Here is a 24,127-nt window from a genome sequence, read left to right as displayed (position 1 = left end):
ACAGCCGCCCCTCAGAGGCTGCTGAGCAAGGCCGCAGGGGTGACCAGTGGCTTTTGTAATTTTTAAATTGTATTATTATTTTGAGACAGGGTCTCGCTTTGTCTTCTGGGCTGGAATGCAGGGGTATGACTGTAGCTCACTGCAACCTCCACCTCCGGGCTCAAGCAATCCTCCCACCTCAGCCTCCTGAGAAGCTGGGACTACAGACGCGCGCCACCATGCCTGGCTAATTTTTTTACTTTTGTCAAGATCGGGGTCTCCCCTATGTTGCCCAGGCTTATCTCGAACTCATGGGCTCAAGAGATCCTCTTGCCTCAGCCTCCCAAAGTGCTGGGATTACAGGTGTGGGCCACGGTTCCCAGCCAACTGGCCGCTGCAAGGCATGGATGCCAGTGCTGCAGAGCCAGCTGTGGCCAGGAGGGCTGGATGTGGGCACCTCTGCCAGGAAGGAGCTGGCCAGGGGGTCTCTTGCAGCTGGGAGTTTGAGGGACTGGGCACCCCTCCCCTGCCCACGGGGGGCTCTCGGTGTGTCTTGGGGATCCTGTGCCCACCACTCCTGCAAACCCACACAGCCTGGAAGAGTCCAACTCCCCGCGGCAGGGCAGCTTCCCACTCCAGCCCCACGGAACTCAGGAGCGCCTCGGAATGCAGGAAGTCATCCAGGATCATTTCCTGAACCAACGCCTTAAACGTGAGGCAGAAGGATTCCGAGAAAAAACAGCCGCCACAAAGCGCGTTTTGACCCGTTAGGCGACTCCAGACCCTGAGCCGAGCGGCACCACCTGTTCTCTGTCTTCTCGCGGCAGCTGTTTCTCCATGTCTTCGGAAGGTGGGCCCCTCTGGAACCGGGTCCAGCGTGGGCGCTTGGGCCTCCGCTGACAAGTATGGACCGTGGCCAGGGGTGCTCATCCCTCCACTCTCATTCTAAGGCCCCCTTCTCAGGGCCCAAAGCTGGGGCATGGCAGGGTGGCGATGGGGTTGGGAAGTCCCTTGACCAACTGCAAGTGGCTTTCGACACCCCCAATCTCAGCTGAGTTGTCAGACCAGGCAGACTGTGTGGCCAGGAAACTGGCCCCTGGCGCTGTGGAGTGGTGCTGGGGCTCAGCGCCACCGCCCCACTGGCACTGCCACCCAGGGTCTCTGCCCTCCACCAAGGGACGTGGTCCCTGACAGAGGCTGTGCCAGCCTCATCTCTGAGCCTTCACCCCTTCCAAGCCTCACCAGGTGAGGGCAGCCCCCTCGCTCAGGGGGACCTGGGGGAGTGGGGGGTATGGAGGTCTCCCAGAAACAGCGTCTCAGAAGGGAGAAAGATGGAGGTGGAAGGCGAGGTGGCGGCCAGGGCCAACCCAGAGCATCTATGCTATCCAGTCCCCCAAAGTTCAGGAGCGTTTTTCTACAGAACCTTCCAGAATTCATGCCGAGTATCAACAACAGAAAGGCAGCAAAGACGACAGATCTGTGATCTGCCTGTGACCTGGCTGCCCATGGGCCAGGATACCTGCTGTGACCACCAGGGAGACACAGGGACCAGCGTCCTTTGTGAAGGATGCAGGCACTGGCTTTGCAGAGCCGCCCTCCTAGCAACTGAGGGATGGGAGGGTGGCAGGAAGCAGGACCCGCCCAGACACAGGTGCAGTGGATTGGAAGGTGTGGTAAGGGCCCCCTAGGAGGGCAGAGGGCCTGCTCCTGGGCAGCCTGGCACATCCCAAATACACACTGGGCACCAGCGAAGTGGCCCACTCAACCCGCCAGGAAATGGGCTCAGACCCGGACTCCCGAGTCCCGCTGGAGTTGGAGCCATAATGGCCCTGGGGCCCCCGGAGTGAGCGTCAGCTCAAACCTGGACCCAGCCGTCCTCCAGGTCTGCAGGTGCACACTTGGGATGGAGCCAGTTGGGTCCATGCTGTGGGGCTTGGGGGACAGAAGAGGCAAGCTCAGACTAACAGCACAACCCCATCCCCAGTGGGCCCAACACCTGGCTCCAGTGCCTATGGAGCTCCCCGGGGCTCTCCCAGGACCCCAGCCGCCAGTCCCCACGAGGCTGTCATCCTTACCAGCCCCAAAGGCACACACACCCGAGGAGCCCAAGCTAGCGCTGCAAGTCAGGCGGGAAAGGCCTGGGCTGCAGCTGCTTGCCGGGGTCACCCCTTGACTGTAACTCTAAGTGCCCAGCAGGGCAGGAGAGGACCACAGAGAAGGTCAGGGCCAGAGCCATACCCAGCAGTGAGGGGAGCCCCGGGCACAGCCAGCCAGAGTCCACAAGCTTCCAGGAGGGGAGGAGGAGACCGTGAACCCAAGGAGGGGACCCAGTAGAGAAGGCCCAGCACCCAGAGCAAGAGGCAGGCTCAGTGGACCCCTGGCCCTGCCATGCAGCCAGGCTGTCCCCACCCAGGCTGCGTGGCTGAGGCCAGAGGGCCCGTGTAGACCCACTGGCCAGTGACCGCACAAGAACGCCAGGCAACTTACTAACTCTAGTCAGGCGGCTCAGAATCTGGCCACTTCCACACCGGCGCTGCAAGGAAACACAAGGCTCAGTTGGAGGCGGCGCGGGGTCTGAGGACTCGGGCTTGCAGAGGAGGGGGAACCACGGGCGAGACGCCAGGAGACCTAGAACCCTGGAGCACTTGGGAGTCGGCACAGAGCTGGGGCTCTGGCTCTCCCTGGACGGCGCCTGCGGACCCGGCCTCACTTGCCGGCCTGGAGACAGCCAGGAGCCTGCCTCAGCTGCCGGTGGCCCCGCACTCTCCCCTGGGGCGGCAGGCCCCCCGCAGAGCCAGGGCACAGTGACTGTCTGTCGCCGGGCCAGCACTATGTGCAAGCCCAGGTTATCTAGCAGGCGACTGAATGCCAAGAAAATACCTGGCAGAGGCAGGCACGAGGCGGGGCCCCCACGGCCCAGACGCACGCCGGGAACCGAAGGAGGTCCATACCCAACTCGTGCAATAAATAAAACTTTTATTCAAACAAGTAACTGCAGTACAGGGCACAATTCAGATTTTTTAAAAAAGGAAAGGAAACAGGAAAAAAATATGTTCAGCACTTTACATCTTCATACAAGTGTTGCTGTTTTGTGTCTACATTCATCCATTGAGCATGGAATCCCCTGGATTTGAAATCGTTAGCGGAGCAGGAACGCCGGCGCGGAGGGGTCTCTACATAGGGTCCGGTCCGCCCTCGAGTTCCCCTTAACCTCAGGCGGTCCGCGTCTGGAGCTGCTTCCCACACAAACCAGGCCACACCCCAGGCCACGGGGAGGTGTGCGGGAGGCTTTTGCTAAACCACATCAGATAAAGGAGCGTCGCGGCTTCCCAGGGGCTCCCACCAGCAGGCAGGCTGAGCCGGGCTGTGCCCTGCACTCAATTCCCCCGAGTTCAGTGTGTGAAGAGACAGTACCAGTAGCCACCGAGTCCACTGTGTGTGTTTCTCAAGTCACCAAGACACACAAAAAGACGAGAGCGTCTAGGAAGAACCAGGCAGGAACCGCCTGTCCCCCCAGGTGGGGGGTGTGGGTGCGACGTGCCCAGAGCTGCCCTCCCCCGGCCGGGCCCGGCCCACACACCCTGCCCCGAGCAGCCAGGGAGCCCGGGGCAGCCTTGATGCCCTCACAAGGCTGGTCAAAGGAATGTGGGAGTAGGGGGGTCGCTGGAGGTCTTTGGAGTGTCCGTGTGCGGCCAGCTGGGCGGCGCCTGCCCCCGACCTTGCTCCCGCCGCTGCCCGACGGGAGGCGAAGCCACTCTGCCACGCTGCTCTATGTACACTTGGCCCGCAGCGTCCGGAGGGAGAAGCCCTCAGGTGCCCAGGCCCGGCCTCCCTCACAGGAGCGGCCGGCTTCCTCAGGAGGCCCCTCGAGCTTGGCACGAGCCCCCTTTCTCTGTGCAGCCCTCCACAGGGCCCGGGGTGACCAGGGACCCCAGCACCTTCCCTGTCCGGACAGAGGCCTTCGCGCCGGGAAAGTCGGATGCGAGATAACAGCGCACACCGGAGTCCATGCAGATCGGTTTTTGTTTTTCAGGAAAAATAAAAGTCCTTTTTCCTATTTTTCTTTTTCTTTTTTTTTTTTTTTTTAAGATTTTTCTTTTTCTCCAAACTTTAGACCTGGCTCACGGAGAGCCTTAGAAAAGCAGTGAGTGCCACAGACACTGCAGGGTGGGGCCGAGGGTGCCCCGCACGGCCCAGCAGGTCCTGCCTGGCAGATTCTGCTCGAAAGGCTGGGACACACAGGGTGGGGCGCGTAAACACCGGGTTGGGGGGGGGGCGGATGGAGCAGCACCATGGACCCTGGGGGATCACAGAGTCTGGGGTCACCAACCAAAAGGCAGGGGCAAGTGGAAAAGAAAAACAACCCAGGAACAAACCAGCGAGAGCTGAGGAGGAAAACGGACGGAGACCAGGGGGAAGGCGCGGAAGCTCTTCAGAGCAGCGGCTGCCTGGGGTCAGCGTCCTCACACTGTGGACACCAGCGTGCCGCTGCCACTGCGAAACAAAGCACAGGACGGCTGCCTGGCTGCACAACGCTGCCCAGCCACACGCAGCGAGTCTGCCCACACCAAGCAATGCCCCTTTCAGCAGCTCCCGTTGGCCTCCTGGCCCTCTAGGAAGGCACAGGACAGGGGCGGAGCGCAGGCTGCAGCCCCAGCCACCCTCCCCAACCTTGCCTTTGCCTGACAGGGATGGACGGGGCCAGCCAGATGCAATGAAAGAGGGGCAGAGCCCAGGGGGGTTTCTGTGTCACTCGGAGAGAGCAGGAGGCCCTGGGGGACGTCCCCGGCTCTGGCAGGGGTGAAGGGCCAGGCTGGGCCCTAAAGGAAGAAGAGGTGACCCCAGGTCCTAGGAGAGGGACCTGCCCTACCCGGCCTCTTCACACCCACCCATGGTCCCAAAGACAGGTCTGAAAGCCCCTTACCTGCTCATGGACCGCGCTCCATAGTCATCCAGGCCCTGGGGGGAGAGGCGGAAAAACGTCAGGCCAGGTGACGGGGCCTGTGGTCACCCACAAATGGTGATCCTGCCATTTTGGGGATGCCTCCTCCAGCCAGCGGCCACCTGAACTTGTATGCTTGTTGCACACTCCCAAACACAAGCAAGACCAGCCTCGTGGGACCCTCCGCCCGCCCCCAGGGAGCCGAGGCCCCCGCAGGGCACCGGCAGCACCTCACCCATGCCTGGGCGGGCCCCTGGGGCCCCTCCGCCCACCCACGGGACCTGGGCCCAGACCCCAGCTACGGTTTCCTGGAAACTTGTCACATGTACCATCCCGGCCCCTGGGAGGGTGACACTGCCTGGGAGGAGAGCCCAGGTGTGGTGCTGGGGCTGGCTGCGCCCTTCATCTGCCAGCATGGCCTGGCCTGGGGCCTGGGGCCTGGGGCCTGGGGCAGGTGCAGACCCCTCCCTTGGCTCTCCCAGCACTGAGTCCACCCCAGAGGCTGACCTGTGGAACACCCATGGCCCAGAGCCCGAACCTCTCCAGGTCGCATCCTGCGGCCTCAGCTCAGGCTGTCAACCTGGGGGCCCCTCACTTGTGGGTCGATAGCTGAGCAGTCACCCAGGCTGCCCGTTATCTCAGAAAAAGGTGGGTTCTCTTCTCTCTACCCACTGCCTGAGGCCCAACCCTGGAGACTGGCCCCGGGAACAGCTGCTAGCCCGGCCAACATCCCACAGACGGCCCCCAGCTGAGGAGCCCCAGGTCAACAGGGGTCTCCAACCCTCCAACCCCAGGAGCCTCCCTGGACGGAGCGGGTTGGGATCTGGCAAGCTACCATGCACGCTCACATCCTGTCCCAGCCTAGACACCAGGACCGCCATGATCCTGGGCTTCTGAGGACACACACCAGGGCCTAGGACCCAGGCCCTGATCCTCCAGCTCTGGCCTCCGGGCACCAGATGGCCAACATCCAGGGTCACGCTGACTGGAAGGGTCCAGCCACGTGCCAGGGCTGAGCAGCAAGCACTCCCATCATATGGATATGACTGAGGCAGCCCCGCGGTTCTCATGGAAGGGACCCTAACCCCCTGGCTCTCCCAAAAGGCGGCCAGGTCCAGGCCCACCTCTAGGCCAGCCACTTCCCAGCCCAGACGCTGCCCCCTTGGGCACAGGAGTGAGCTGCCCATGGCTGGCTGAGAGCACCATGAGGGACGGGCCGACCCCACCCCAGCGTGCCGACACAGGGAGCCTGCTGGGGCGAGGTGAGCAGCCTGTGGCCCAAGCAGGGGTGTGCACACATTCCCAAATCATGGAGCCTTTACCCCCAGGCCTGTCCAAAGAGACCCAGACCCCCAAGGCACCTGGCCCCTCAGCGGAGGCTCCAACGTGGGATGGCAGGCTGAGCCCACTGTTCCACCTGCGGGCCCCTCCTAGCCCAGGCCCCCGCCCGCTGACCTGGGAGAAGGCGGGCACAGCCACACTGTAGGGCCTCTGCTTGAAGCCGCTGGTCGTCTGGGCGGGGAAAGCCCGGGAGGCGGCGCCGTAATCAGGGGGCGGGATGGCCAGGTCATCCTTGTCCAGGAGGTTGCCGGTGCTGCTGCTCTTCCCTTGCTGCAGACTGCAGGGACAGGGACTCAGAGATGGCCCAGCTGGCCAGACACCCCCAACACCCTACAACCCTGTGGGCTCCCTGGATGGCCCTCCCTCACCTACCCCACGCCACATGCGGGAGGCTGCTCTCAGGCCAAGGCCACAGCCCTGGTGACCATGGCCCAGGCCAGTCTGGCCTCCCTCCCTCCTCCTGGCCATGAAGGTGAGTCAGGAGGACTCCAGAGGGGCTGGGCTGCCACAGCAATCCCTGACCCTCCCAGCAGCCATGCACCCCACCAGCTTTCAGCTGCTGCGATTCTCTGAAGGCTGCAAGAACCTGGAGGACCTGGGACAGACAGGTCCCTGCACACCTGGCCCCCAGGTGCTACCCCCACAGCACCTGTTGCCTGCACTGGTGTCCCCAGGGCTCTCGGGCCCCACCGCACAGGGTACCACCATGCTTCCACCCTGAGGGCCCCAAGCGTCCAGCTCTCAGGGCCACTGGGGATGGCCCTGCAGTAGCAGACAAGGAGCCCGAAGCCCATCCCAGCTTTCCAAGCCCAGGGACCTGGTGCCATTGCAGCCCCCTCCAGAGCTGGGGATCTAGCACTCCCATTGGGCCCAGCGCTCACCTCATATGCAGCCTGTCACTGCCGTCACCATCCAGGACCCGGGTGTAGGAGAAGGGAAACCAGCCCCGCCTGGAAGAGAGGCCCCAGCTAAGAGCCACACTCAGCCCGGAGGCCCCCGGGTAGGGGCAGTGGCTCCCCATCCCCCATCGACCACCATCCAAGCACAAGACCCTCTAGCTCCCCAGCATGGCTGCGCCGCTGTCTCTGGAGGAACAGAGCCTGCTCCCACTGTGTGCTCAGCCTCGAGGGCAAGGTGGCCCAGGCCGTCCCCAACCTGGTGGGAGCTGCCGGCCCCACCAGACCCTACTGCAAGGCCCCAGAGCCCAGGCAGAGCAGTTGCTCCTGCCTCGCAGCCCCAGTGCCACACTAAGCTACGGATGGCACCAAGACTGGAGTGGCCACTGGAAAAAAGATGGAGAGGCCTCCTGGGAGACCCCCTGCCCTCAGCCCCCTCCCCAGGGTGGTGGCTGCAAAGCCAGGCTTAGGAAGGCACAAATGTCAGGGCCTTTTCCCATCTTGCCAAGAGACACACCCGCACAAACACAGCCCTGGGAAGGCAGCCCCCAGGTCCAGCGAGGGTGGCACCCTGGCCCAGCCTCTCTGCAACAGCATTCAGTAAACTGGGGAGGTATGGCCCATCTGACTCCATAGGTGACTTCTAGAACTCCAAACTTCCACATCTGGCACGTGGAAGAGCTGAAAGCTGCAGAAACCCTGCGGTCTCAGGATGGTCAAGCCCTGCTCTGCACCTGCGAACTGCGGGAAACTGACACCCACCACAGGGCTTCGGCCAGACATGCTGAGTGCGTACACGTGTGGATGCCACACCCTGCGCCACACTGAGTGGCACATCGAGGCGATGGAGCAAGGTCATCACTAGACTCTGCAGTGAGAGACCCCTGCTGTGGGGAAGAGATCCCTGCCGTGGGGGGAGACCCCTGCCATCGGGGGAGACCCCTGCTGGCGGGGAGACCCCTTTCGTAGGGGAAGACCGCTGCAGGGAAGTGGTTGGGGTAAAGACCCCTGCCAGGAGAGAAGATGCCTGTTGGTGGTGAAGATCCTGGGTCACGCTTGCTCTCACTGCCCAGGTTTTCTATGGTGAGGACCTGTGACCTGCAGTGAATCTAAACACAAGGTCCCAGTGCATCTGAGTGTCGCTGCCCCACACACTTGCTGCAGGCAGCAGCTGCCTGGAACCCACCCCCGAGAGACACTCACATCTTGGTCTTCTCACTCTCTCCGTAGTGCCAGCCATCGCGGGCCTCAGGCACCAGCAGGGTAATGAGGTCACCCTCCTTGAAGCTCAGGAGGGTGCTGTTGTCCCCGGCAGCGTGGGAGAAGATGGCCTTCACCCGCATGCGGCCATTGCGCTCCAGGCCGGCCGCCATGGAGCTCGAGCGAGGCAGAGTCTTGTTCTCAGCTGTTGGGACAAAGGACAGGTAAGGGGACGGCCCCCGGCTCACGCGGCAGCAAAGCCCAGGGGGCCTGGTTGAGGTGCTGTGCCCCAGGTGGGCGAGTGAGCCTTTCCCACGCTGGCTAAGCTCTCCCAAGCAGCAGCTGCCTGCTCCTAAGTGGCTGCTGCCTGCATGAGCCGAACCCAACCCAGTACCCTACTCACGCCCTGACTGAGCACCAGAGGCTTGACAGGAGGAAGCTGGGTGCTGGGCAGGCACATGTGTGTGTACCACCGTATGTAGGCACACACGGTCACACACTTGTGAGCCTCACGGTCTCCCAGTCCCCTACTCAGGGGTGTGACATGTCTGGGGAGGCACACCCAGGGACCCCAGCCCAACACCCCAGCGGAGCCCTTACTGGTGGCATAGCTGTTTTTTGGGGTCACGCTCTTGCGCACGGGGAGTGTGTTGGAGTAGGAGTCGCTGAGCTTGCTCTGAGACTGCGGAGGAGACAGGGATTTGGGCTGGGCAGCCTTGCGGTCAGCCCACGGGCTGTAGTCCTCGCCATCCGGGCCGGCGACGCCGTTCATGATGGGTGTGCTGTCCTGGGCAGACATCCGCTGTAGGGAAGGGGGCAGAGCAGGCTGTTGCTGGAGCCCACCGTGGGCAAGACCGAGAGAAAGAGAACCCTCCACCCCCAGCCCCTCAGCAGGGGGCCTTGGGCTCTGCACCCTGGCCGCCCCCAACCCCGACAACAAGCCGCCCTCCCACCCACACCCGTGAAGCTTTCCAGAGGCCAGACTCACCCCCACGAACGGTGCCAGCTCAGGGGGCACCGGCAGGGGCTTGGCCCCCGGAATGGGGTCCGAAATGACCAGGTTGGACTTGGAGGCCGACAGGGCGCTGGGGAGGGTGGCGCCGTTGCTGGCCGCCTGCTGCATCAGTTGCACGGCGCGCTCTGGGATCTTGCTGGGGTCAGCGCAGGCCTGTTGCCACAGCGGCAGCTTCTGCGCCAGCAGCTCCTTGCCCTGAAGTGGAGGAAGCAGGAAGGGAGGAGTAAGGGCTGGCTCAGGCTCCTGCAGCTGGGCACAGCCCTGAGAGCCCTCCCTGAGCACCCTCTGGGGCTGGAGGCTGCTCTTCACCAGGTGGTGCCTCTCAGCGAGACAGGCCACCCGTTAGCCTCCGACCCCAACCCACAGAAGCGGCTGCTGGAAAAGGGTCTGGGATGCGACCACAAGTCACGCAGTCAGGGAACCTCCAGGAATGAGAGCAAACCCAGGCCCAACCCCCGTGGGGCCCATCAGGAGGGCCTGGAGGAAGGAGAGACGGACAGGGGTGCATAGGGTCAAACCCCGGTGGGCAAACCCCGAAGTGCTAGGAAGGCACCCCAGGTGGCCAGAGGGAGGGGGCGGTGCTGCCCAGCGGGGGTCAGCCTGGCTGCCGAGGGCAGGAAGGCGGCCCTGTCAGACACACTGAGGTTCACTGCTCCATCCACTGCCCGTGGGCCCAAGAGCCCGCTCTCCCTTGGATGTACTACTCTGCAGCCTGCTGGACACACACCAGCTGAGCACAGTGCCGACAAAGGAGCAGGAAGCCACAGGCGTGGCGAAAGGTCGTGGGACGAGGGGCCAGCCGGGCCTGGGGCCTGGGAGCTAATCAAGTAGCCCCTGCCCCTCCTGGCCATTCGGCCTAAGCAGGCTGCAGGGCCTCGACTCCTGTGACCCACAGACCCTAAAGCCCTGGGCCAGAACTGCTATGTCTCTGGCACCTCTGGGGTCTCTCCGGCTTTCACTGATCCCCCCACTCATCCCCGTTCCCTTACACACATGGCTGGGCACCCACGTGGGGGACCCACGGAGGGTGCTGGACGACAGCCCTTCTGAGCAAGTCCTGCCCACGCCACCTTCACCCCTCCGCTGCTGGCTTAGACCAGGGGTCAGTAAACCACAGCCTGAGGGCTGGCCTCCTGTTTTGTAAACAAGTTTTACTGGAACACAGCTGTGCAACTATTTGTGAATTCATTCATGGCTGCCCTCACACTGCAGTAACAGAGCTGAGACTGCATGGTCCACAGAGCCAAAAGCATGAACTCTGTGGTCATTCAGAACATCCGCCGAACCCTGGCTCAGATCAGTGGTAGAGGAGTGAGTCTTGTGGGGGGCATGGAGAGGCCAACAGGGACCAGCATCAGGGCAGACGGCCAGGGGACACCGACCACCGACCTCACAGCAGCATGGCCCTGACACAGCGGCCACAAGCCAGCATCACCCCCTCCACCCTGAGAGCCCCGAGGCAGGCCCAAACCCAAGCACCAGGGAGCTCCTACGAACTGCCCTGGGAGGAGGCTGCCCTCACACCCTGGCCCCCATCCCAGAGGCTTGTCCACGTGGGTCTGTGGGACACAAGCCTCTTCCACACATGCCCGGGGGCCCACGAGCCCAGGAGCCCAGTTGTTGCCACTGCACAGGCACATCCCGCAACCCCTCCCGGGAGACAAGGGCACCTGTGGCAAGCAGCCTGGCTTCCCAGCCCTCCATCCCTGCAGGCAGCACCCCGGCCACTGACAGCTCTGGCTCCCTGGCCCTGTCACAGGGCCTGGCCCCCGCCAGAGGGCGCAGACGCTCGCCACAGTCCTGGGTCTAGCAGGTGGGAGGCCTGAGCTCCACAGCGCTCCCTGCCTGGCAGTTGGGGCAGCACAGCCTGTCACCAGTGAATCCCCCAGCAGCGAGGGGTCACAGGTGCTACTGCTGTCCTTACCTGCACCTGCCCACAGTGCCCAGCAGGTGCAGGCCGGCAGGAGGGGTCTCTCCAGGGAGGGAGGAGCACTTGTCTCCTGGCTGTCCCCAGGCTGTGGGCACTGGAGCACTGGTTCCATATCACGTGTGTGTGTGTGTGTGTGTGTGTGTGTGTGTACGCACATGCACATACATGAGTGTGTGGTGGGTGGGGGGAACAGGTGTCAAGGTATAGCCCGTGGATCCCCAGGACCCCTTATTTTAGAAAGACATGACCAGGCCCCCCCTTGGTGGGCTTGGCTCCTGAACTCCATCTGCTGAACTCTTGAGATGTTCCAGAATGTTCCAGGGGACAGATCTAATCCCACCCTAACTCCTACTCGCGGACTGTGGGTGAACAGGGGCCTGCTGGCCCTGCCTGTTCCCAGTGGGGAGCCTGGCCTCTGGGCCTTGCTTGCTCTGGGGGCTAAGTCAGCCTCCTAGGAGGGGTTCCCCTTGCTCACATGGGGCTCAGGACATCCGTGGAGGGGGCTGGCTGCCCAGGAGGCAAAGAAATAGGCCAGGTTCGGGTTGGGTGAGGGGTGGCAGGTCCACATAGGACAGCCGAGCTGTGGCAGTTGCTGGACCTGGGGCCGGTGTCACAGTCGTCTTGGGTGGCTGGGGACCCAGGCCTGGGGCTGGGAGTCCTCAGCACCTCGGGTGAGCAAAGCCATGAGCCCAGAGGCTGTACCCCAGGACTGTGGATTGAGGAGCCACAGGAGGAGCAAGTGAAGACACAGAGGCCACCCACCACGTGCACCCAGCACCCAGCACGGAGCATGACCGTCCGCTGCCTGCTGTCAGCCTGTGCCTCCCCAGGACAAGGCTGTGGCAGAAGAGCCAAGAATGTTCTTTTAAACGAATGTTCTAGAAGGTCTTGAAAGCCCATCAGACTCTCCCTGGTTGCACGTGGCGATTCTAACGTGAGTCTTCAAAACGCCCGCACCCCGCGACCTGGTAATTCTCCTAGAACTTCATCCCCAAGAAAACCCGAAATAAACGCGAGTTCAAGCCCGGACACTGCCCTAGGGTGTTCACGGGGCTGGGGCAGGGGCCTGGCTCATCTCTGCCCGCGAGGCCCAGCGCCAGCACAGCGCAGCCCCGAGCCGCCTCACCTTGGAGTGGTACGCCGCGGAGTTCTTGGCCACAGCGCACTGCTTCTCCACCAGGAAGCAGAAGCGTCTGCGCTCCTCCGTCAGCGCGGTCTTGTAGCCGTCGGACACGTAATTCTCTAGCTCGCCCTGCTTGTTGCTGATGGCATCAATGTACTGTGGAGGGAAGGGGAGAAAGGCTCAGCCAGCAGCAGGAGGGCACCTGTCAGGCCTGGTTTGGGGCAGCCCCACGGACTCAGTCAAAGGACATGTCTAATTTGTGCAGAGCAGAGGCTTCTGGAAACAAAACAGCATCTGCGGCCACTCAGGGGACAACTGCGCCCCCAGGAGGCTTCAGCTGCCCCGGGACCACTCAGGAGACGCCCAATGACCACATCCCCAGGAGGCTTCACTGCCTGGGGACCACTCTTGGCGAGTGGAGGGTCCTGCCTCCAGCAGGAGGCTCTGGCAGGGGGCTGGCCTCATATCCTCGGGGCTCCCGCTGTGGGGTGGGGTCACGTGCACCTCCCTGTGGCCAAGGCACAGAAGCCTGGGTGTGGATGTGCCCTAGCCCCATGTGCCCCACGACAGCTTCTTGGTCCTCCCCTGTTGCCTGGAGCACCCTCACCTGTGCCTCTGCTCCCAGAGCCCCTCCATCTCAGCCCCAGCAGGAAGGCAGGAGAGCTGGAGCCCAGGACACTGGCCACGGACCCCAGGGAAGCCCTCTGCTGCAGAGGGGACTCCGGGCGCACCTCACCTCCTCTCCCACCCCCGACTGTTTTCCAGATAAGCGCACACCGAGGGAGAACATGAGAAGGAAGTTCGTGGGGTGGATCAGACAAGAGGTCACTGAGCAGAGACCGGGAGCCCAGAAAGCAAGACCAGCGTCCGTGGGGACAGCAAGGTCAGATACACAGGTCACACTTGTCGGAAGAGGGGGTGCCCAGGTAAGGGGCCAGTACGGAACTAGGAATGAGGAGTAGGCCTGACTGCTGCCCTTCCACCTTGGAGCTGCTCGAGTGCCCACCCGGGTGTCCCGGTAGGACAGGGGGACGAGGGGACGGGGAGAATGTGTCCTGCACAAACACGGAAGCTCTGGAAACCCCCTCATCCCTGGCAGGTGCTCTTGGGCACAGGAAAGACAGGTAGTCAAGCCAGACCCTAGAACCAGAGCAGCCAGCAGGCAGACCCCATCCCAGCCCGGCAGCCAGCCCCTCTGGAGCCCCTGCGGCTGTGGCCCTGGCTCTGACCATGGCGGCTGTCACGTCTTGGCCACTCTCTGCTTCTTAGTGGACACACAGTCCTCCCAGAAAGGGTTCCAGCCAAAACAACAGAAACTGCTACGGCCAAAATGATTTCCCCAAAAGGAAAACTGAGTCTCAACCTGATAGAGCCTCCAGATTCAGCTACTAATTCTGAACACACCAGGACGGAAGGTGCCACAGCTTCACTTTGGGAAGATGGGAAGTTCTGGAGACGGATGGTGGTGATGACTGCACAACCACGCGAACGCACTAATGCCGCTGAACTGTGCACTTAACGGTTACCGTGGTCAACTGGACTGGTTACATGTATTTTATCACAATTTTAAAAACTCTTTAAAAGAAGTAGTGTAAGCAAAGCCAGACCAAGAAGCTGCAGCTGAGCCCAGGCCTCTCGCTGTGAGCCTCAGGAGGAAACTGGAAAGAGGGAGTCTGGAGCAGAGAGTGGGGAAGAAGCTGAGGGCGCCCGCTGCCTCCCAGGCCCCGGGCCGTGCTCCCGTCCCGGGCAGAGGCGCCTCCCAGCCTGCCCGTGGGTACAGGGCTTGTGGTGTGACTCACCTGGCCAACAGGACTGTGGGTGGAAGGGACAGTCCCAAACCCCAGGGCACTCTGCCTCTGTCCCTCTGGGAGGAACATGCCTCCCCCCCGCCGCCGGCCCCTCCACGACCCCGGCTGGCGGATCACGTGCCTGACATTCTGTGGCACAGCTGACACTTGGCGCCCGGGGTTCCCGATTCCAGAACCCCAGCCCGACATTGGGAGGGCGCGACTGCGGCCCTGGATGTCAACGGCTCTCTCCGGTTTTGTAGGCTGGAAACTTTCTGTCCCAAAACGCTGATGAGGCTGTGGGTGGCTGGTGAGGGTGAGGGAGCAGCACGCCAGGCACAGACCTTGTCCCCAGGGAGACACCCAGATCCCTCCTGGGTGGCTGCAGAATCCTAGCTCCTTCAGCAGGGACCCAGCTTCTCCTCTGCCAGAAAGGTCTTTCCAGCTCTCCTCTGTCTCGCCTCTTCCTCCTGTGCCTACCTGCCTTGGGCTGAGCCCCTACCGGCCTGAGGCAGACCCTCCACAGCAAGACTCAGACCCCCTGTCCACCGGATCACCCGTCAAGGAGTGGCCAGTTCAGAAGCGGCTCCTAAGAAGATGTAGCCTCCGCAAGGGGGCGGCCTCCCCCGCCTGACTCAGCCTCACGGCCACCCCGCCCACAGCTCTGACTCAGCGTGGGTGGGCAGCGCCAGCCCAGGTGGGTGGCGGGGAGGGGAGCGGAGCAGCCTGTTCCCTCGCTGCCTACCCCTGCAAGCCTCCACTACAGGGGTGAGAACCAGCCTGGAGGAGTGTGGGTTGGTCCCAGTGCTACCACCAGGCACTGGCTCTGCCTGCTGGCCAGTATGAGCAGACCATGCTGTCCCCAAGGCTAGAGCCTGCCCAGCCACATCCCCCAACACGGAGCCCAGCGCTCCCCTGCCCTTGCAGCCCACCTTGCTTTCCCACACTAAACCCCACCTGCCCCTCAAAACAGTGGGCTTGCTACCGCTACCCTCAATAGGCCCTAACCCTCCAGAGGCACTGCAGGGCCTGGCCGCAGGGTCATCTAAATGGGACCTGGGATGGCGTTTGGGAAGCGAGAAGTTTGATCACAGGCGAGAGGCCCTGCAAGGCAGCCTTAAGCAGACTTTCCAGCCAGCTCTGCTCCATGCTGAGGCCTCTGCTGCCACCCCCACTGCCGCTACCACCGCCTCCCCCTCCACTTTCTCCTTTTTCTCCTCCACCTCCACCTCCTCCTCCTCCTCTTCCTCCACCTCCGCAGCTGGAGCACGAAGTTCTCTTCCTCTGGTTACGCAACACGCACCTACCAGGGCTTCCTGCTCTTGCTCCCAGGAACCTCCAGTGACCTCTGAAGCTCTTCCCCAGGAAGCGGTGGAGTGGGACAGCCGGATTTGGGGGTACCCTGGGGCCTGGGGAGGGCATGGTGGCCGTGGCCAGGATGCCACACGCTGCAGCTATGGAGGCGGCCACCTGAGCCCGCTGTGCTGCAGCCTGGCTGCTTGACTCCTTTCCCGACCTTCAGGATCAAAGGGACTGGGTGGGCAGGGCTAGCTCTGAGAAACAGGTGGGCTTGTGCACAAAGAGGGGCCTGGAGAGGAGTACCCACCCATGCCCCTGCAACACCACTCGGAGCAACACCCAGGCCTGTTCCGAGGCTGCCTGCAGGGTCCTGCCCACTCCTCCCCCAGGGAACTGCCAGGGACGCTGGGGTGCGCCTCCAGGCTCTGAGTGGCCTGTGACGGGGATGCCTGCCTTGGACCCCGACCTCATGCACAGGAGTGCACAGAGGAGCTATTCGGTGCCCAGAACCCCTTAAGTGGGGCAGCCTCAGGAATGTGAGGTTCCGTGGAGAAACCCCCAACACACCCCATCATGAAGATTCTGTACCCTCCCTGTGGACTTTTCCAGCAGTGGCTGGCCCAGAGGGCACGGTGGGCAGAGAGCTCAGGGCCAGAGAGCGCTCAGCAGGAGATCCGACGCCTGGCAAAAGAAACTGAGGCACTGAGAAAAGGCAGGCCTGGGGGTCTGCCCAGAGCCATGGCCTCCACGCAGGTTGCCGTCTAAACAGGGCTCGGGGGAAGAGAAGGTGCTGCTTGATGCGGTCACCCCAGGACAGCAGCATAAACTAGGCTGCAGGGCCCCTTGGGTCTCCTCACCCCGAGAACGTCACCTTCCAAACCAAGGCCCCTGGAGCCGGTACGGCTGCCCACCCTACAGGCGGTTTCTGGGTTTTTAGGCTACAGTACTTTCCCATGCTCAGTCCCCCGGGGAGAGTACAGCGAGGGGCACTGGCCTCATTAGCAGGGTCTGGCAGCCTCCCTGGCTGGGTAGGGAGTTGGTGTTTTATTTTTAAGGCTTTCACTTACTCAAAGGAGCCCCGTAAATGGCTGGGAGTGGCACACAGATTTCAACAGAAACCCAGGGGAAGATGGGGGACAGACAGAAAGTATGGCTACACGGTGCTCCAGCGGGGCCCCCCCAAATCCTGGGGACAGGGAGGAGAGATGTTCCCAGAGCTGTAAGCAGGGATGGCCAGCCCCCAAGGGACGGAGGGAGCCGACACCTCCTGCCTCGGAGCCCCCATATGAGCATCCGGCCATGGCGGAGCCTGAGTTAGCGCGTGACATGCGGCTGCCACTCTGTCTAGGAATGACAGCCGCCTCTCTTCACCTCCTTTTCCAGAACACTAACTCCTCATAGAGGCCACGACTGTGCAGGGCAGATCCTGGAAATCTAGGCCAGGCAGAAGCTTCACCACACAAGGGGCTGGTGCGGGGACGGGGAGGAGAGGAGGGAACGGGGAGGAGAGGAGGTGGTGGCCAGCGCTGCAGGGCCCGACCAATTCTGACCTGCTGCTGGACAGGGATGCCCTGCATGGGGCACGGCCGAGCTGTGTGGAAAGTGAGGACAGAGCACGGCCTGGTCTGCACCTCCAACCTGGCAGCCGGCCATTTACAACGGCCCTGAGCCTGCCCCACGGACAGGCGGTCCCAGTGGCTGGCCCCCTTCAGTCCCCGCCCGCCGCTGAGCCACTGGCTGCGTGCTTAGCTGGGTGCCATGGTGACAGCACTATGGAAACACCCAGCTGAAAGCATTTAAGACCCACGGAACGCTCCCACTTAGTCACCCTGGGCTGAGCGCCCCGTGATCAGAGAAGACAAAAGTGATCGGAACACAGCTCTCCTCTCCGCAGCATGCGGTGACTCAGAGTGGGGGAGGGGCGTTCCAGAAAAAACCAAGGCGGCTTTGGTTTACCTCACCCGCCACGGCTGCTGCAGCTTTCCCACGTTCCCTAAAAATCGCACGCGGCCCCCCAGGTCCCTGTAGCGTATGAATGAGAACGTCATTCTTGGCCTTCAGCTGTCACCATGGGTGACACTTACTCGAACGGACGCGGCTGCCGACCGGTCAGCTGTGGGGTGCGGGGTGAGAATCAGCTGCCTCAAGTAGCACATGGTCACTGGCCACCTGCTGGCTGCAGCCAGTGGCTGCTTCAAAACCCGCTGACCAGGCCTCCCGGGCCGACAGGCACAGTACCCAGACAGAGGAGGGAGGGCAGGTGGTTCAGGAGACGGGAGGGCCCTCAAATCTCACGTTGAACACATGTGCTCTGAGCAAGGCCCAGGCTGGGCTGAGCAGAGGGTGAGCCGTGCCCTCCGGCCCCGGCGGCAGGTGGAAAAGCTGGTTATTCCACTCCCCGGGGAAGGCATTACAGGAAGATCCTCAGGAAGAGCGCTCTTTGGCAGGATCAGGGATCCATGAGCCCTGAGGGTCCCCATTTTCCTGGGAAAAAGGTCCAGAGCTTTCAGCAGATTGGCAAAGGGTGCCCAAGAACAACAGGTCCCAACAGACCCACAGCTTGCTATTGGGATGGACAGTCTGGTGAGCACAGGCCCATGGGCACCGGAGAGAACAGGCTGCTGCTGTCCACACCAGTGGGCTGGACACAAACAGGCTGGAGGACCGCAGACCAAGCTGTCCCCAAGACCCAGCAAAGGGTGGCAAGATGCGGGAGAAGCGGGGGCTCAGATGCCCGAGTGGCCCAGCCCTGAGGCTTGGGGAAGTGGACTGCCCGACCCCTGGCTGCCCTGGCCCTGGGGACACTGAGGGTCTCCGCATCAGCTGTGGGTGCAGAAGCCCTGAGAGGGCTCCACGGCTTCTGGCTCCTCATGCCCGTTTTTCCTGGTAAGGACCCCTCAGTGATGTTACTCCAGAGAAACACGGCTACACGGCTGTCCTCACAGGGGGCCTGGCCACAAACAGCCCTTAGCTCTGAAGAGCTTTGCTAAAACGAGGACGGGCTTCACCCCCCTGCATATCGCCAGACTCCACGCTGGCAATCGCTGGCCCTGCTATTATCGTTTCTGAAGATCTGAACGAGGGTGCTCTGTCTCTGCTGCGTTAATTATACACCCCTTTAAATAGCACGCATCTCTCCCCTTTCTCAGACCTCAATCCGGGCTACAGGCCTGGCACACCCAGAGACGGGGCAGCCGGAGGAGGATCCTGGGGGCACATGCCCTCCACCGGCCCCCTGCATTACAGTGAACAGAGCGCCAGTGCCACTTCCCAGGACCCTCAGGATGATCCTGCGGGTGCTCTGGAGCCCCCATGGTCTCTGGGAGGCAGCATCCCCAAGAACACAGGGCCATCTCTCCCTCCTCACTCACGACTGGCCAGCGAGGGCTGCACCTGCCTCACCTACCTTCTCCCCCATCATCTCAGCAGGGGAACAGGGGAAGGTGACCCAGCAGAAACCCTGGCTCTCCTTGTAGCCCCGGGCATCTCTGCCCAGAAAGGCCTCAGGAGGCGGTGAGTGCGCAGGGCAGCGCTGCCCTCCTCTGCAGCAGGGGCTTCAGGCTGCTGATGAAGCCTCCAGAGCTGGCTGAGCAGGGTCATCCCAGGGCCAGCGGGTTGAGCCCACGCCCAACGCGACTCTGAGCAGGGGCCTGGCCTGCCCCACACCACTCCCAGCACAAGCACCGACTTCTGAGGCCCCAACACTACTTGGGTCTCGCTGCCCCACCCTCAGTGCACACGGGTTAGGAAGGACAAGTTGCATCCAGTGGGCGGGGGTTCTCCTCCCCACACTCAGGTCCTTCTGCCCACAGCCCAGCCCAGGGAGCGGGTGAGCCACTCCCCTCCCACCCTGAGTTCCAGCTGCAGGATGGGGCATGTGGACATGTCCCCCATGCCCTGCTCCCTGCCCCTGAGGGGTGGGCACAGGCTGGGCTCTGCGCTGGGCCCCATTCCGGGCCCTGTGGAGATGGCCACAGCCCTCTGTTCTGAGGAGGAGCTGGACAAAGCTGTGACCCCGCCCCGCAGACGCACTGATAAAACAGAGAGAAGGTGTCCTCTGCCCCAGCATGTCCACCGTGTCCCGTGTGCTGTGGAGAACGTCCCCTCCACGCGGATGGGCACGTCTGTCAGCATCTGGTCCAGCAAACGTGGTAATGACCACAGTACCCGGGAGTGAAGGCACCGCAGGCCGTACGTACCCCCTTACGTAAGCTCTCCCGTCCTAGTTAACAAACGCCCCAAATGCTTCCTGATTCCAGTGCCCTGACCTATAACTGCAATTACTTCTTTTCATGGAAATCCCAAAACACCATCTCAATTACATGCAGTTCTTGAACACGGGAGGCTCCCCAGCCCAGCCCCACTCGAGGGCACCCTGGCAGGCAGACAGAGACACCCACTCTACCTGCCCCTCCGGGGCAGGGCCTGGCTGACCTCCCGCCCACCCCTCCCTGCAGCCCCACCTCTGCCCCCAGGGCCTGGTGTGGTGTGTCCCTGGTTCAGCTCAGGCGGCAGGCCTGGCCGCTGCCTCATGATGAGCCTGGCAGTGGGGGAGGGCCGTGCGCATCGGGGGCCTCGGCCTCATGGGCACCCTGGAGCATGAAGCTGCCCCTCACACGTGCCACGGGCCCAGCCTTGCTGCCCGTCAGCCTCACAGCTCCCAGGAGCCCAGTGCTCCGCACACGCAGCTCAGGTGGGGTGCAGCTGGCGACAGGTTTCTGAGCCCACCAGGGACCCCAGCGATCACTTTGAGACACCCAGCCCTTGGGTCGCTGAGGGAACCCACATCTGACAACGACACAGCATGTTGCACCCACAAAGACCAGAGTCAGGCACCAGCCACCACCTCCCCCTTCATCAGCGGCAGCTGAGGTGGGGGACCCCCATGGACGGGAGCACTCGTCCAGCCCGCGGAGCTCCCGAGACAGCCTCCACCCTGCATGCACTGCCCACTGGGCTGCACCACCGGCCAGGCCCCAGCCAGCTCTAGACTGCCAGGTGACAGACACGCAGGGCCTCCCCAGGAGCACTAAAGAGTCTCCAAGGGAAAGGCCTCTATGGCAGGGACAGCCTGGGAACCGCACGGAGGCCTCTGCTCTGCTACACACACCCCTGGCTGGACACTGGCTTCAGGCCACCCTTACATGGCGTCACTTCCACTTCCAGCAGCCCAGCTGCCCCCCCGTCTGCTCAAGAAGGCAGCCCGAGGAGCCCGAATGGGCCAGACTCCTGCCCCGCACCCCAGTGGTGTGGGCACATCTGCCTCTCCCAGGGTCTTCAGGACTGGGAACAACTGCTACGGTTGCCAGTGACCCCACAGGGCACACACTGGAGGCAGCTGGAAGAGCTGGGTGCAGGCAGGTCCAGGGACCAAGGTAGGCATCTCCAGGGCGGCACCATGAGCCCTACTCTCTGGGTAGACACCCCTGGGCTACCCCCAGCGTGGGGAGCAGCTACTGGCTGGTCTGCAGAACAGCTGGAAAGCAACCAACCGCTTTAGGAATGGAGAGGCCAGTGAAGAGGCCTCTGCTTCTCCCCCAGGAGTGCTTCCAACAGGCCTTTTCCCTGTGACCACCAGGACCTCGCTGGCATTCCAGGCCCCAGGACAGTAGCTCTTGAGAGGCAGGCCAGGAGTGAGGCCCGGCTAGGAGGCCTGTGTTTGGGGGTGGGGCCACATAAAGGGGGACGGGGTGCACTGGAGGGGCAGGGCCTCCTGCTCCAAGTGGTGGATCCACACAAGTGAGGGCAGGGTGGAGGGGGGCAGGGCCTCCTGCTCCAAGTGGTGGATCCACACAAGCGAGGGCAGGGTGGAGGGCACTGGAGGGGCGGGGCTGCACCAGTGGGTGGGGCCAGCCAGCCCAGCTCCCCAGCTCTTCAGAAGTGGCGAGGACGTGCAATAGCTGGGCCCCCAGCAGCTACACCCTAAAGTAGAGGTCAGACAGGGCCTGCTGGCCGGGTTTGCAAAGGCAATGGGAAGCAGCAGGAACAGCCCTGGGTGGCAAGGGGCCTGCAGCAGCGGGGCCGGCAGCACATCCCAGTCAGGCAGCCTGGCACTCATTCACGCCAGGACTCACCCAGCATGGTGGCAGCAGCCTCCCTGCAGCTCAGTGGGGGGGTGTGCGCAGTCACATACCAAGTGCCCCACCCCCTCAAACTCAAATGTGGGGCCGGGCATGCTCATGGCTCCCCAGCCTGGCCTCCTGGGCTTCAGGCCACTGGGGAGCAGAAAACACACCGGGCCGTGGCTCCCTCTGCTTCCCACCCCAAAACATTGTTTTGAAACCACTTAGCACTTACTAGCTATCTGCTCCGTGACCAGCTTGTGCTTGGCACCAAGTGGAATGCAGAAGAAATACCAGACCTAGCCCTTCCCGAAGGAACTCGGTGACTTAGGAAAAATCACAAAAATAAAACACCTGTGTGGTTAAGAGTTGAAGCCCCGTCTCCCATTAACAGAGGAAGGTCAGGTGGATGGGTAGGAACAGAGGCGGAGGTCGGTCCAGGAGAGCCCCCTACGCAGGCACTGTGAGAAGGTCGACACCAGCCTTGTCCTAGCTCCACAGCCCTTCCTGTCAGTGCTCAGAAGAGGGAGAAAGGCAGGACATTCCCCCTCACAAATGGGGAAACTGAGGCTCAGAGACGCTCTGGTGCTTGCTGCGACCATGTGACCCGTTAAGGGACAGAGCCGGATCCAAGCCTAAGCCTGACACCAGGGCCTTGAGGCTGTGCCCGGGTGGGGACAGGCCAGTCTGGTGCCACCCACAGGTCCTCTGGTGAGTGGGGAGGAGCAGCTGCAAGTTCTGGAGAAAGGAGGTCACTTAGCCAGGGCTGGGGAGCCACAGCAGGGCCCCTGGGACCCGGGAAGAAAGGCCAGCTTCGTACATCTCCCAGGAGGGTCCCTGGGAGGCCAGGAAGATGAGGCTCACCAAGCGTCTCTGCACCGGGTGGCAGAAGCCTTTCCAGGGGAGCTACTGGGCCACCTTACCTCACACCCACTGCAGCCTCCACCCACCACACGCTTCAGAGCCCTGCGTGCCCTCCCCGCCCACATGGCCCTCGCCCAGACCCACTCACAGGTGCTGCGGGGACCATTTGCCTTGGCAACTCACAGCCACAGACAGGAACACTGCCCTCATACAGGACCCTGCCGGGCTCCTGGTTCTGGCCCATCAGGACACAGACAGCCTGGAAGGCCACGAACCCCTCCCCCTTCCCCTGCCCTCCTGCAGATGAGGGGGGGCTTCGCGACGACTGTGGCAGCCATCGGGTGTCCCCCACGTGAGAAACAGGCGCCATGGCTTACTCCCAAAACTGGGTCACCTGACTTACCATGGAAGGGCACTCAAGGGGCCCCAGGGTGAGCCCCGCCACCAGCCACCTTAGTTCTGTTATCAAATGTTTCACAGTGCCTGGGGCACCCACTGGCGGCCCCTTGCCCAGATAGACCATAGCGCTGAAGCAGGGCCAACGCCCCTCGAGTCACTGCAAGGTCCAGCCCCCGGTGGCTGCAAATCAGGGGACCCTTGGGCCAGTCAATGCAGGGTCCACTGAGGCACTGGAGGTGGCTGGTAGCCCCCTTGGGAAGAACAGATGGGACCTGCCTCCAGGGCCCCTGAGGCACCAACATGGTCCCTAACAGACCCCAAGTGCCAGGACATGCAGCAAACAAATGGACCGGCCATCAGCAAGAAGCTCGTCCAAACTCCCCACGCGGGATGGGCTGAGGAGCCGGCTGTGCACAGCCTCGAGAGTAAATCCCACCACCCGGGCCCAGGGCAGAGCAGCGTGGACGGCAGGCGGAGGCCGGGTGTGTGGTCAGGGCCCCCCTCGACAGAGGCCTGGCAGCGGGAAGCAGGGCACCTGGAAACCAGGGAGCTGGTGTGGCAGGGCCAGGATGACGGCGTGGGGGCCTCAGGCCTCTGGCTCCAGCCTGCGGGGGGGTGGGGGTGGCTCCAAGAGCCCCCGGCCTCTGCCTCTGCCTAGCCCTATGCTACCCTGCCATGATCTCCAGCTCCCAGCGAGCCCAGCCACAGGACAGTACCAGCTGTGCCAGAGAGAGGTCCCTGGTCCTGAGTAGGGCGGAGCCTCCAGTACCCGTACGACGGAATACAATTGAGCCATGAAAAGGAAGAAATGCTGACTCCCCACAGCAAGAGGAGAGGAGACTGGCGCAGGCTACTGCATGATCAGCCTCGAGAACCTTCCGCGCCACATGAGCCACCAGGCACCAAAGGTCGGACGCTGTGGGATTCCAGAACAGGTGAGTCTACGGAGGCCGATGGCAGGTTGCTGACTGGTGGAGCCAAGGGCACAAGAGTGACTGTTGACTGGAAAGTGCTCTAAAACGGACTGAGTGATGGACGCACAGCTGCAAACACTCAACCACTGGACTGTGCCTGTGAAATGGTGAACTGCTGATGACGTGAATTATATCTTAATAAGGCTATTAGCAAAAACCCACAGTGCCTCAAGGGGAGAGGAGAGCTCAGGTTCCTGGATCCTGGCAGGCAGCTGAGCCCTCAGTGAGCTGGCCTCAGTATCCCCATCCCCAGAACACCACGCCGGGGACGTCCCCAGGAAACTTCCCTCTAAGACAAGCTCTCACACCCGGCCTG

At 62.6% G+C, this 24,127-nt stretch overlaps 1 protein-coding gene and 1 long non-coding RNA gene across 4 annotated transcripts in view; one reads left to right on the top strand and one right to left on the bottom strand.

Annotated features, from left to right (window-relative positions):
- Positions 1–24,127, bottom strand: part of BAIAP2 (BAI1-associated protein 2) — a 78,226-nt gene that overhangs the window by 4,208 nt on the left and 49,891 nt on the right. Inside the window, exons 6-13 of one of the 3 annotated variants that reach the window (XM_011959107.1) lie at positions 12,430–12,582; positions 9,347–9,568; positions 8,959–9,160; positions 8,362–8,563; positions 7,144–7,212; positions 6,377–6,539; positions 4,904–4,938; positions 2,467–2,512 (exon numbers count right to left, since the gene is read on the bottom strand). In XM_011959107.1, coding sequence (XP_011814497.1) covers positions 2,485–2,512; positions 4,904–4,938; positions 6,377–6,539; positions 7,144–7,212; positions 8,362–8,563; positions 8,959–9,160; positions 9,347–9,568; positions 12,430–12,582 — 1,074 coding nt within the window. In that variant the 3' untranslated portion in view covers positions 2,467–2,484. Of the gene's footprint in view, positions 1–2,466; positions 2,513–2,935; positions 4,474–4,903; positions 4,939–6,376; positions 6,540–7,143; positions 7,213–8,361; positions 8,564–8,958; positions 9,161–9,346; positions 9,569–12,429; positions 12,583–24,127 lie in introns of those variants that run through there. The other 2 variants (XM_011959047.1, XM_011958975.1) reach the window with 2 other exon arrangements.
- LOC105523842 lies at positions 2,294–2,976 on the top strand. The gene is made up of 2 exons (XR_001003655.1): positions 2,294–2,730; positions 2,761–2,976. It is a non-coding gene; the product is annotated as an uncharacterized LOC105523842 (long non-coding RNA).

Source organism: Colobus angolensis, unplaced genomic scaffold (assembly GCF_000951035.1).
Source record: "Colobus angolensis palliatus isolate OR3802 unplaced genomic scaffold, Cang.pa_1.0 Scaffold1, whole genome shotgun sequence".
In the NCBI taxonomy this organism is placed as follows: Eukaryota; Metazoa; Chordata; class Mammalia; order Primates; family Cercopithecidae; genus Colobus; species Colobus angolensis.
This window is presented reverse-complemented; position numbering and strand designations above follow the sequence as displayed.